The following is a 13,509-nucleotide window of genomic DNA, read 5'->3' on the forward strand; positions in this document are numbered from 1 at the left end:
ATCTCCTTAAGTCTGAGAGCTAGCATCTTCGAGATAATCTTGTAGATCACATTGCAGAGACTTATAGGGCGAAATTGAGTGACCAGTTTCGGCTCATCTATCTTTGGGATCATCGCCACAGTAGTATCATTCCATCCATCAGGAATTATCCCGTTGTTTACGGCCTTGAGGATCTTCTGAGTAATGTCCTTCCCACGGATACCCCTGAATCTTTTATAGAAGACCGCATGAAGACAGTCAGGGCCGGGGGGGGGGGGGGGGGCTTAAAAGCTCCGATACTGAAATCCGCCTTGACATCCTCTGCCGTGAAATGAGTAAGAAACTTATCATTCATAGCCTTCGTGACCTTGGTCTAAATTTTTTCTAACATAGATGGATCGGTACCTTGCACTTCTGAAGTAAAAAGATTAGTAAAATAATCAAAGATTATTGCCTTTAGATGTTCTGTACCTTCCACCAAATCACCATTATTATTTATCAGCCTCTAATATAATTCTTCTTGCACCGAGCAGAGGCAAAATTATGAAAGAACGAGGTATTGCGATCTCCTAGATGGAGCCAGTTTGCTCTAGACCGTTGCGACCAGTACACCTCTTCCTGTTCCAATAAAATTCGATGATGTTTGCCATTTCCTTTGCTTTCTCTTCACTCTCATCAGACATCGGCCCATTCAGAGCTTTGTTGAGCTCACGTTGAGCCTTTCTTAACCTTTTTTGGGACGTTTTAGGACCCTCCCATCCCAATCATGAAACACCGCATGCATATGATTTAGCTTGGCCATCACTCCACCCGAAGTAGCACTTCTAGCCGCCTCCCATGCGCGCTCCACCTCTTGCCTAATACCCTCCTCCTTGAGCCATTTAGCTTCAAAGCGTTTGGGTACCTGTTGGACAGGGACATATGGTTCCAAGTATTCTGTATCCAGTAGGATAGGTAGGTGGTCCGATCTTATATAAGCGAGGTGATGAACCCTGGCCATCGGATGCGTCATTACCCAACTGCCATTGCAAATAACGTGATCAAGCCTCTCTCGAATTCTTCCTCTCTTCCAAGTAAAGGGGTCCCCTGAAAAACCCATATCATCAAGGTCACAGTCTGTTAGAGCATTTCGAAAAGCTAGCATATAAGGTTGAGATCGGCGATTGCCACCCACCTTCTCATGAGAAAAAAGATTTCATTGAAATTACCAAGAATGACCCAAGGGAGATCATAATCATTTTTTAGCTCTCTAAATTTATCCCAAGTCTTATATTTATCTTGCCATCGAGGTTCTCCATAATACCCGTAAATCTCCAAATTTTCCCGGGGCTCTCCACCAGTTTGGCATCAATATACTTCGGTGCAGAAAATAAAAGTTGAATCTTGATTCACTTCTTCCAAAAAAGAATGACACCTCCACTTCTACCATCACTTCCATTAATAATTTTTAAGTCCATCTTCAATCTTCTTCTCAAACAATCTTTCTGGTAATGATCTAGGTGAGACTCTGACAATAACATAACCTCCGGATCACATTGCTTTTCGAGATCCAAAAGCAAAAGAATTGTCGGGGCATTCAGACCCTGACAGTTCAATCCTAAAATTTTCATTGTGCCTGGACGAGGTCCTCACAGGACCCCGCCGATCCTGCTGAAGTGGAGTTAGCTCCATCCTTCTTCGTTCGTTTCTTGCGATCCTTTTCTGCAGCTCCGTCGAGAGACCCTTGGGGAATATTTCCATCTGTCAACATAGCAATGACCTGATCATATTTTCCACCTTCTTTTCATGAGCCAATATCATCTGTTTCATCTACTTGCATATCCAACGACTGTTTGGCAAGTGGGATGGTTAGGCTATCCTTGTCTAACTCCATATCATTAGTTTTCACTGGGCTTGTAGCCATGTCCTCTAGGTCTGGATCGCTATTATTAGACCCATGAACTATATCATTATGCCTCCAAGAAGTAGTCATAGCCCTACCCCGTGGGTCATTTCCTCTTTATGTACCAGCTCCCTCCCAAACACGGCCAGTTCTGCCATTGCCTCGTCCTCTACCACGTCCCATACCAAAACCTTGGCCATGCCACGTTTCCCAAGCGATCTTCAAAAAATCTCCCCACTTCAGCGTCTCCTCGTCGTGTTCTCCTGTACCACACTTAAGGTGAGAGTGACCGAAGTATCCACAAGCTCCGCAAAAACGAGAAATCTTCTCATATAACATGATAAAATCCGCGCTGACCTTCATGCGAGATAGTCACAAAACGAGCCAGTACCTTCCTCACATCCAACTTGACTAGCACACGGAAAAAAATTCCGAGACCATTCACATTAGTTTCAACCTTAAGAACCTTCCCTACCTTCTTCTCCGCCAGGTTTTTGATCAAAGCAACATTAGGATATCCTATAGGATATTTGTGGATTTGGATCCATGTAGAAAAGAAATTCAAATCAACTGATTCATGGGAAGCTAATCCATCGCATTTCTCAATGCTTACTGCGTTCTGACGGAACAACCATGGACCACTTTCCTCAACTTCAAACCAATCTCCCAAACAAAAACATTGAACAGTGAAAAGATTACCCTCAATGTGATGGAATTCAATATCCTTCGCCGGGCACCAAGCGTATTTTCTGTATGGACCTTGGCCAGGGCCATCCACTTGATGCCTTCTTTCGAAGCCTCTTCCTCCTCTTCAAAGACCAGATCGTCGATCTCATCCTCTTCAATGCCCAAGCGATTCAACAAAGCGTCGATCGCTTCTGCCTTCTTACTTCCTGACCCGCTCGCTTGGCTTGTTGAGTTAGCCGATCTCTCCATGGCGACGGAAACAACCCCTATTGCAGGCCTTCAAAGGAACCGGACTGTTGAACCCCGCCAAGACACTACTAGGAAAAGGCCTATAGATGGAAATAGGCCTACCGGCGCACCAGCAAACCCATGCGCCGGTGGCAAATAGTGCCGGCGCACCAATATGTCGCCGCGCTGGCGATGGAGGCTTACTGCCGGCGCACAAGCAAAAAAGATGCGCCAGTGATAAATTTCAAAGAGGACCAGACCAGCCCGAAAAAATCGAACCCCTTACTGCCGACGCATCACCATGTTGGCGCGCCGGTGGTAAGTTTCTTATTGCCGGCGCTGCAGCATAATGGTGCGCCGACGGTAAGGGCAGCCATAATTTTCCCTCTACACCCACCCCCCAGTGTACCGCCTTTTCAGTTTTGAAAAAAATAAAAGAAAATGATAAAAAATTCAAAAAATTAAATCCTTTGAAATGCCCATGTAATATGTCATCTAGGTTTAGTGAAAATTGAAAAAAATGAATTTTGATATATTATGCAAAATGGCGCCATCTTTCGGTAAAACTGGTTTTCTGGTTGCATACGATCTCCGATGAAAAACTTTTTTATATCAAAATCGATCTACTCGAAATTTCCTATTCGAATTCAATCGCCTACGGCCGTTTGGACAAAAAAATGGATTCGTCAATTGGAAAACAGAAACAGGACTTTTTTCATGTTTTAGATTTTGATGAAAAATTTAAAAAAATACCCCCGGGCCGGCAGTAACAGGGGCTATATATGCCAAACCAGCCCGACGCACCTTCTCTCTCTTCCATTTCCCCCCATCTTCTCTTTCACTTCTCCTCCTCCTCTCTTCCTCCCTCCGGCCACCTTCTCTTCTCCTCCACTATTCCCCCTCTTCTACCTTCTTACCCCTCTAATCCCTCCTCAAGCTACTCACCGGAGCACCTCCTCAAGCTACTCACCGGCAAGCACCTCCTCAAGCTATCTCACCGGAGCACCTCCTCAAGCTACTCACCGGCGAGCACCTCCTCAAGCATCTCGCCGGCGAGCACCTCCTCAAGCATCTCGCCGGCGAGCACCTTCTCAAGCATCACCTCCTCTCACCCCCCCACAATCACCGACGATCACACCGGCAACCACCTCCTCTTTCTAAGCAGATGGCCACCGTGGCGGTGGTACATCTCCAAGGCACGACCTAGAACTTGACCGACGACCTAGAACACGACCGACCTAGATCTAGATCTAGATCTGGATCTGCTTTTTTTTTGAATCCTGAAAAACATAGCGCCGGCGCACTAGGCTGGTGCGCCGGTGATAAATCGAGTTACCGCCAGCGAACTAGATGATGCGCCGGCAATAAGCCTTTATCACCGGCCCGTTCGCACCGGCGGGCTCTGGTGCGCCGGCGGTAGCCCAAATAGGTGCGCCGGCAATAGGCCTTTTCCTTGTAGTGAGACTTTGGATGAATCTTCTCGGGAAGAAAGAGGACCCCCACCGGCAAGGATCCCAGCGGCGGAGTATCAAAACCCTAGTCGCCCAGAGCCCTAGGTCTAAAAAAACGCTTCTTGCAACCCTAGTTTTACCTTTGTCGATTCTTTAGTACGACTTGTCACTTGTCAATTTCGACGGAAATACAATGTTGGCGAGCGGTTTCAGCAGCATCGGTAGGGCCAGATGGGCTTATACTCCTGGGGAAAGTGTACGATGGGCCAACAAAACGACAGTGACTAGCAAATGTGCTGATGCCTGATGGGCTGCCATACCACAGCACTTTGTAGCCCGCCCATCACGTGCAGGACAGCCCACGCTCTTCGCTTCGCCGTCTTCACTCTTCACAGGCTGGAGCGAGGAGGAGCCCTCCTCCTCTACGAACCACGGCTTCCCGCATCAACATCCTCGAAGGCTAATCTACGAATCAATTTACTTTTTCGGATTCGTGGAGAGGCCGCAGATAGAGCTAGATCCCACTCTTCTCCTCCCCCAGTCGATATCGGCTCCAAACCGGGGAATTTTCTGGAGGAGTTAGACATGGGGGGAAGAAGCGGCGTTTAACTATTGCCGGTATGCGCTCACATTTTCCCCGGAGGTTGTCTCTCCCCCCCCCCCCCCCCCCCCCCCTTAGGCCTTGTTTGGTACTAGTGTTTCAGTGGGGATTAGTGGGGATAATACTCTAGAGTATTGGGTGAATCACTGCTGTCACCCAATCCCCACAAAACCCCATCCCCAATCCACTAGGTAGGGGTAGAGTATTGAGGATTGGAAAAATTACACTAAAAATTTGGGGAAAAGTGGGGATAAGTGGGGATTAAACTCTCTCATACTCTAGCACCAAACATGCATTGGGGATAAGTGGGGATTTAAAATTTGGAGCGGATTATCCCCGCTAATCCCCACTAAAACTCTAGTACCAAACAAAGCCTTATCCGTACGCGTACGCAGCAATGCGATTCAGTGGGTTGTTCATAGATTGCGCGATTCCTGGTGGCAATTAGAGCCGCTGTTTCAGCGATTGCAGCCTTGATTCCTTCGTTGCCGTTGCCATCTCCGGTAACTAGTAGAAGGTGAAAGTCCTGCAGAATATTTTAGAGATCAAGACTGGACCGTTGGTGATGTGGGGATTTAACTAACCCCCTCTCCGTGCACGGGTGCTAGTCTTGCAGATCCACTAGATGTGAGCAGAGTGTAGGCTAGGCGTGACATATTGCTGATGGCAGAAAAGAATAGGCACTCCAAAAGATAACCTCACTGGGGGCATGGGGTTGCAAAAAAAATCGTGTTATTTCTGTCCTATGGTACAGAATCACAACAAAGCATATATCAAAGGAGAACACCAAGTTCTCAAATACTTTCCCCGGAATCTACACCGGCTACTTCGGTGGCTTGCAAGAAGCATCTAGTTGTCAGTTCCATCGCTTATTCCGGTGAATTGTGATGTCTGACAGCAAAGGCTTGAAATGGAGGAATGTCAACAGAATAGCTATTAGGTCACACATGATCTCACTATTACGAAATGGCACACTCGCTTGCTGTCTAGGTCCAGCTGAACCCATTTAAATCAAATTTCTTGCAGTTCCGAGGCCCATCATTTGTGCCATTGATGTTTAGATCCAATTTTGTTGCCTGGCATGCCATGCTCAAGCTGTCTCTCCTCTCACGCCCTTCTTGGTGGTTTGGAGGCCTTCTGCTTAGCTTCTCTAGAAATAAATCATCGTGTCCTCTTTCTTTCATTTGCAAACCGAGTGACATGCCTCCTATCTCCTTTCCTTTTTTAGCAGAGAGGCTAATTGATAGGATATCTTGATCTTTCTGCGAGCCCTCACATGCAGTTAAGCAGCTGTCAACTGATCCATCACCGGGTTGCATGGCATGCCTTTGTAGCATTCGTGATCCTTCAATCTCCTCAAAGCTTGTAAAAGCATTATGGAGGCATTCTGTCGATACTTTGGAGACCAATTCTGACAGTTGCATCTTTGCAGTTTCTAGACCAGCCGAGCCAGTATTCTGCGTTGCAAGTGTCTCATGTGCCTTTTCTAACACCGATTGTAGGTATTTTCCTTGTGCTTCAATTCGGAGTTGCAAGTGTCTTTGTACCTGTTGAATGGCATCATTAGTTTGTGAAGCGTAAGGTACCAGAGATTGGTATTTATTTTCTAGTGCACCGTTTATTTCTTTTCATTCAGAGAATTACAGTAGTGGTGTACTTCTACCTAATTATGTGTTATTATGCATAGAGACCATGTACAAGAAGTGCCAAGAAGCACTTCCGCAACAGGAGAAACAAAAAAAAAAGAATTTTATTACTATACATAATGAGAAGAAAATATTTATGTTTTTTAAATATAAAGCTACAATTTGGACCTCAAGTTGTCCAATAAAGTATGTAAAGTTTTGACCTAAGGTGGAGCTTACAATTATTATAGGATTGAGTTATGGAAAACAAAGATAACAAGAATCACATACACTTCAAGACAGTCTATTTGCCTAGACAATTTGGTTGCAGGAGTGTTTCCGCCTTCTTTTATTGCATAGAACCTATGCGCGACATAGAGCACATCATTTTAAGCAGGAATAAGGTTCAGCTATCAGTAAACAAGAAACCAAACGTCCATAACATATAAAAATGAAGTAATTTCCCAATTGAGTTGTAATATTACAAAAAGTAAACATGACTGTAGCAGTGATGTGCCTTTCACTTATAAAATATCAAAATACAAGGTACCATCTTATACCATACTGAGCACGCTACCCCTGTGCTTATTAGTGCAACAAACGAGCAGTATACATATGCTGCCTTTCTAACCATTGTTAAGTTGGTCTTGGTTCATGGACTTTTTATACAATGTCCATTTTCCAACTGAATTTCCTGTGTGCAGTTCGTATATCCATGATACTATAATTTGATATTTTCTTGTGGGATGTAGCTAAATTTTTGTGTCTCTAGTGCATATTCTCCACAGATATTTGTTTAGCCTACATTTATTGGATAGGCAGCCATAAAATTCAAATTATAGTATTACTTATCCATGAAATGAACTAGTCAGGCATAAATCATATTTCTGCAAATGGATGTAAAAGTGACTTTATGATAAATATAGTTTATAGCATGCTGCTTTTTTTACCTCTAGTTGCTCATGTAGTCGTCGCTGCACTTCAATTTGCATCTGTAAGGCTTCACCTATGTGCATTGATCTAATAAAATAGCCAACTGTTACCTTCTGTGAACACACTCAAGAACAGATTCAATTATTTCTTACTTGTTTGTCTGCATATTAAGTTGGTGACTGACTGGCGATCCATTTCCTTCAGATGATTTCTCTGTTGCTATGGTGCAGCCTACCGCTGGCAAATGGAAAAGGAAGTTCAGTGTCAAGCGTAATGATATGCTGGTAGCTTGATTATGCTGTACTTACCATTTCTTGAATTTCCGACATTGGCTTGAGCATGGAGATTTTTGCTGAGTCTGTATTTCTAGGTGAAAGAAAAAACAATTTAGTATCTTACTTGAAGACATAGGCGGACTATTATGGCAGAGCTATACTATAAATTCTTTGTATTACCTGGAGATGGCTCTTAAGATGATACAATGTTAGTCCAGGGACAGCCATGAGCCTCATAATAGTTTTCGGGGTGGCTTCTGCAGAGATTTGTAAGTGTTTAGATGATAGCATCGATGCAGTTGCTTCTAGGGCAAAAAAGGTATCAGTAGTGCGTGCTTACTATCTGGTCCGCCGAGTTGATTTACTGCCTCCACGAAACGATCATGTAGCTCTGGGGTCCATTTTAACCTAGGCTTAGCATCAGTTGAGAGTACAAGCCCTGACTCTCCTGGAATAATTCCTCCTTGCATAAGTAAGTGCCTCTCTGAAGGGAAAGTCTGCCTAGAAGACAAGAGCTGGTTGTGGCTCTGGAGCTGTTGTTGATGATGATACATCTGAATAAAAATATCGCAGGTTAGGATATATACCAAGATATCTCCTTTATATGAGCAAGATGTACAACATGACACTTGAGTACTTGACGCATCTCATAGATTTGTACCTCTTTCAGTTCTTTTCAGTACTGATGTCTGCTTGTAGACTGATCCTTCCAAGAACTCTCTGCTGCAGCTTTATCAACCCTCCGTTTCTGGTAATCAAGGATTGTTCACCGTACCTTGAAGTTCTATTCTCTGGCAGTGAGACGACCTTTGTTCTAAATAACTATGACTCTACGACTACTCATGTCAAGATCTTATGCAGGTACTGGTCTTATAAGGCAGGAAAGGGAGAAGAGAATTTCGAATCGTTGGAAGAAGCACTCGAACCTGACCCAATCTTCACAGCAACTGAAAAGAGATATTATCCTTATTCCTTTAGGTACCTGTGGACCCTACGCGCACCAATATTTTCGTTTTTCAATTCCAAGAATACTCTTGCATTCTGATATGTACCATCAATTATGGTTTATATTTCTTTAACTTGGCATGCATGAAGGGAATAATTAGAGACAGTCATGTTATTTATTGGTCTTCTAGGAAAAGGTGGGAACCTTGTTCTCTGGAGAACTTTATGCAGTGGGCTGTAGTTTTGTCTTTACCCTACATCTTACTCGCTTAGGCAGCTTCCAACAATACACCACCATGACGTGTCTCTTAGCAGTTAGCACACACATCAGATTTTTATCTATATGATTATAACTAACGAGGAAGGATGATGAAATAGTCTCTTGTCTTTGATACAATCATTTCACGCGATGCATGGATCACTAAATCTTGTACTCCCTCTGATCCATAATAAGAGTAACACTACACCTACGGAGAACATTTTACGGGATTGGACTTACGGGCTCACGTGAAATCACTTGGTAGGTTCACGGCCCAGAAATCACGGAAGGAAAAAATTAAATGAATCAATTGGTTGCTACCGCATCATTCCCGTAAGCAGTTTCCGTAAACACATTCTGTAAGTCTAGCTTTTCCGCCATAATAAATGTCGTGGTTTTAGTTCATTTTTAGTCAAATTTGAACTAAAACCATGACATTTATTATTGATCGGAGGGAGTACTATCATCCAATAAGACTCAAGCAATCAAGCCTATCTAAGATGCAATGCATTGTGATCATTGTTTCTAAACATGTAAAGCACTAAGTGATGCCGTCTTAACGAGGCATTGGGAGTGGCCTTCGAACTAATGCCACTCTCCACCGTGCTTACAACATGAAAATGAAACGTCATCTTTAGTTGGTTAGCATTAATTAGTATTCTGTATTTTCTGCAACCACAATATCACATATGCTGTTGCCTCTTGTATATTTTCAGCGTACTGAAGCACAACATACATTTGACTAAGGCATATAAGTATCACTTCATATGAGAGCAAAAAAATTAAATTCCTTATTGACCGAAGGCATCCAGAAGAAGAACTGGTTGATGTTTTGCCTGCAAACAAAGCAAAGAAGGAACTCATTCTATCACAGATGCCTTTCTTGGGACTGCACAAAAGCAAAGTATGGAATAAGCATATGATTCCCTTTTGTCTCCTCTGGTAAGTTTTGTACTTGTTCAGCTATCAGGCAAAAGGAAAGTGGATAGGCGAATCTAATAGGCTGTGCATGAAGCAGTCTTTTGAGTTCCTTTGCTATCTGTTCTACATAAGGCGCATAAACTAGGAGCTTAAGATTGAAGATTAGTTTCTTGATTTCAGTGCTCTGTGTTGCTTTTCCTTTAAACCATCCTTTGTCTTTTCTTTGCATTGATAAAAAATGCATGAGTTCAGATCTAGATAAGTTCAAATGGCATAAAGTCAAAGTTATACAGAATATTTGGTATAATTCAATAATAATTTCGGTCCATTCCTCCTTAACTTGGGAGGTTTTAGTAATAGCATGTGGTCATCTCGCCCTTCATTTGTTCTGCAATCAAGTTCATGTTTGAACTGTGTTGCAACTTGCAAGTCACGAGTGCAAGATGCATTTTTTTGTTTTTGCAGAAAAAGGACTTTACAAATTTGTTGGTAGGATAAATCAAGTAAAATCAACTATAACTTGATACATAAAATCTTTTGCATAGGAAAATTGTGACAGTTCTTTCAAAAGAAACTATAGGAGTGGTCCAAGACAGTACTCCTTGTTGTTGTTGCCTATAGCCTGCCATGGGCGGACGCAGCGGATGGGCCGGGGGGGCCGTGGCCCACCCAGAAATCAGGAATTTTTTTGACTACCCCTTATTTGATCGGCCTAATTTAAAACTAGGTTGAGGTCCGGCCCATTTATTGGGCGCATGCGCTAAAAACGATTTTGAAACTCGCATGAGTAGGATTCGAACTCAGGGTGTCGCAGCATAGGAGAGTGGTGCTTGCCGCTGAGTTGATGTTGTGGTGATGTTCAGAATTGTACATCAGCTTTATTTATTGTCACGCACAAGATCTGAAAGAAAAACAAACTGACGGCTTCCTTTCAAGATGGTTTGGCTAGCTAGCGTTTAGCTTCTTCTTCATTTCATTCACGAGTTGTTCTTCTATATATATGTTTATAATTGGTTCCTATAGTTTTTGTGTTTTATTTTTTGTTCCCTGCATATTCATAATATGTTTCTCAGACACTATATTTTTATTTAATATGTAGTTGAGATATATTCCTTGGACGGTATCTCCATATCAATGGTTTTATTTTATTTTATTTTATTTAAGAACTACTTGAATTTTTCAGTTTGGTTGCGAGGTCTTAACAGTGAGTATGAATCATAGTTCCAATTTTTTTTTGATCCGCTCTATCTATTTCGTGTTCCACATACTAGAATAAATAATATCTGACGAATTTGGATGCTTGTCAAATTGATATTTCTCCTACCAGTGGCGACAGTGAATGTTGAAAGTATATTTTTGAGGTGGTTGCCAACAGCGCTGTCGACCGCTGCTAGATTTAGTTTTTCCATCTAGGACTATTTATTTTGCAAACTTTTTATAAATTTGAACGAAATCCGATGTTATTTGTGAATATTTAAACTTTAAATATTTTTGGGAGGCTACGTTTCAGGGCCACTGGTGTGTACCCTCTAAAATTGGGGAGCAGGTGCCGGCGGCTCCAATAAGATGCTGTCGGTGGACCTGCCGAGACCTATTTGGGTCGTGCCGGTAAAGATGTTCTTATTCATTTAACAAAAAAAATCGCAATTTGGGCGACACAAAAAAAATTTAGAGGTGTGCCCCCCCTCCAATTTTATCCTGCGTCCGCCAGCTATATCTATATTTTGCTTGCTGCAGTTATCTGGATCAACCAGTCCTCTCCAAAGCTGTTCAGGGGATCCCTGCGTGTACCAATTATAAGTCTGTTCTTTCACTTCATATTATATATTAAAAGGCAAGCAAATGGTATTCATGACATGATATATGTGCCTTGGTTCCGCTTCAATTCCGGCATGCTGGTGCTTATCTGCTCCTCCAAATTGTTGCCTTGATTCGTCGAGCATTGGCTGGGCATTGTGTGCAATGATGACCAGTCGTGAGGAGCATAAACTAAAACTACTATGCATTTGGAAAATGGAATGAACTCCTTGTGTCCATAGCTTTATCTTTCGTGCTGAATCCAATGAAAGGGAGTGAGGAGCATGACTTTATCTTTTGCGCAGATTACATTCAGTTGTTGCTTGTTAAGTGCTTGGAAAGAATCGTATGCTTTCCGGTTCTTTCTCTCTCTCTCGGAGCTCTTGACACCATCGTTTCGTTTGCGCAGGGAGGCACGCGATCCTGAGAGAAGGAACAAGGGAAAGAGTGATGCTGACAAAGCTGGCGGAATCGGGGCCCTTTTATTTTTGGCAAAGATGAGATGGAATATAATCGCCTATGTCTCCCTCTTGTGTGTGGTATGGTTTCTCTGTTCTACCGCATCCATGTATCTCGCGGCAGGCCTGCAAGACCAAGTGACCACCAACACGTGTGGACAGTTGTGTAGGTAGTATCTTCGGAGCTCGGTGCTAATATTAAACCCACATCCCGGTTGCAGGAAGAAAGTGAACCTGAACAAGGAGCATAATGCGTGGAGATTATAGAGAGCAGTTGCTTAGTGTTTGATATCATATCTGAACAACCTGAAGATGCTTTCGTTTTTTATAATCTGGGAGCTTTCTCCGCATCTTGGTTCCTGCCCGTCGGATCCCTCAGGCATCTGCTTTTCTGAACGGTGAAGCAAAGGTTGCAATTTTGCTGAATGCACTGGACTGAAAACGCCAGGAGATGCCTCGGTTTTGTACATGTGAAGTCGGGTTGGCAAAGATGAGAAACGGAATTTCGATCATTTATTCATTCTGAGCAGTCTTTGGTTTTTTTTATCTGTGGAGGGAAAGCAAGTCTCCCCTTTTTTTGGAACTCACATCAGTCGGTTCCTCTTTTTATTTTTTGTATGTAATAAAGCCAATGAGCACGGAACGTTTCTGAACAGTCGGCACCGTAGACATGGCCTACCGTAAGTTTTGACGCACATCTTTTGAACCCAGCGTAAGACTTCGTGGCCCGATATAGATTGTAAATATACGTCTTGGTAGTGGGCCGAACACCCCACCAGCAGTAACGCGGCCACCAGTCCAGTGTAACCTATACACCGACCAGGTCTTGCAATGGCTGTGGGCCTGGCCAGGTAGGTATTTTAACCCTTTTCCGGTTTTTTTTTCTGTTTATTTTTTCTTTTATATTCATTTTTATTTTCCTTTTTTCTATTTCAGTTTTTTTATTCTTAATTCAGATTCGAAAAATATTAAAATTTAAAATGTTTTAATTTGAAAAATGTTTACCTGATGATATTGGGCAGCGGCCTAGCAAGACACCTCGGTCATGCGGGGGCTGAGCGGTGCCGTACGGGCATTGCAGTGGTCGGTATATAGGAGCCCCCACCCGCCCGCACTACGGCTGAGTTTTGTGCTCTACAACGACGGTTCCTTCTGAAGAAAAAAGCGGGAGACAGAGAAGGGTCGGAAGGAATGCCTCCACATCCAGTGGCGGGGGACGTTCTAAAAGTTTGGTAGGGCAAATCATAGGCATACATTATTATTTAACTTGAATCATGGGTAGTTTGGGGGGGGGGGGGGGGGGGCAGATGCCCCCTCCCCTATATTTGTATTGTGCAAGTCAGTTTTTTTAATTTTTAAAGGATTCCAATCAAGATTTGATCGCATCACTCAACGTAAAAGTTGTTTATTTGAATTGGTATACTATTTATAAACACAAGGTAATAGCAACATCTTACGTTCAATCCTG

At 43.0% G+C, this 13,509-nt stretch overlaps 1 protein-coding gene and 1 long non-coding RNA gene across 7 annotated transcripts; one reads left to right on the forward strand and one right to left on the reverse strand.

Moving 5' to 3' along the window:
- Positions 1-4,548: 4,548 nt before the first annotated feature.
- Positions 4,549-12,705, forward strand: LOC127295482 (uncharacterized). Of its 5 annotated transcripts, none has more exons than XR_007847893.1 (7): positions 4,549-4,845; positions 7,591-8,234; positions 8,332-8,412; positions 8,523-8,639; positions 9,582-9,807; positions 11,993-12,122; positions 12,204-12,705. It is a non-coding gene; the product is annotated as an uncharacterized lncRNA (long non-coding RNA). The 5 variants fall into 5 exon arrangements; XR_007847895.1 differs by having other exon boundaries at positions 12,263-12,705; XR_007847894.1 differs by having other exon boundaries at positions 7,591-7,670; positions 7,757-8,234; positions 11,993-12,705.
- On the reverse strand, positions 5,544-8,462 carry LOC127295481 (myb-related protein 2). 2 transcript variants are annotated; one of them, XM_071819197.1, is made up of 8 exons: positions 8,323-8,462; positions 8,002-8,215; positions 7,842-7,918; positions 7,695-7,752; positions 7,539-7,623; positions 7,404-7,473; positions 6,745-6,816; positions 6,238-6,375 (listed from the first exon to the last, which is right to left on the reverse strand). In XM_071819197.1, exons 2-7 carry the CDS (start codon positions 8,213-8,215, stop codon positions 6,766-6,768), a joined length of 555 nt encoding a protein of 184 aa, XP_071675298.1. In that variant the 5' UTR covers positions 8,323-8,462; the 3' UTR covers positions 6,238-6,375; positions 6,745-6,765. The 2 variants fall into 2 exon arrangements, with proteins under 2 accessions (XP_051181399.1, XP_071675298.1); XM_051325439.2 differs by lacking the exon at positions 6,745-6,816 and having other exon boundaries at positions 5,544-6,375.
- Positions 12,706-13,509: the final 804 nt, after the last annotated feature.

This window comes from Lolium perenne, chromosome 4, assembly GCF_019359855.2.
Source record: "Lolium perenne isolate Kyuss_39 chromosome 4, Kyuss_2.0, whole genome shotgun sequence".
NCBI classification, from domain to species: Eukaryota; Viridiplantae; Streptophyta; class Magnoliopsida; order Poales; family Poaceae; genus Lolium; species Lolium perenne.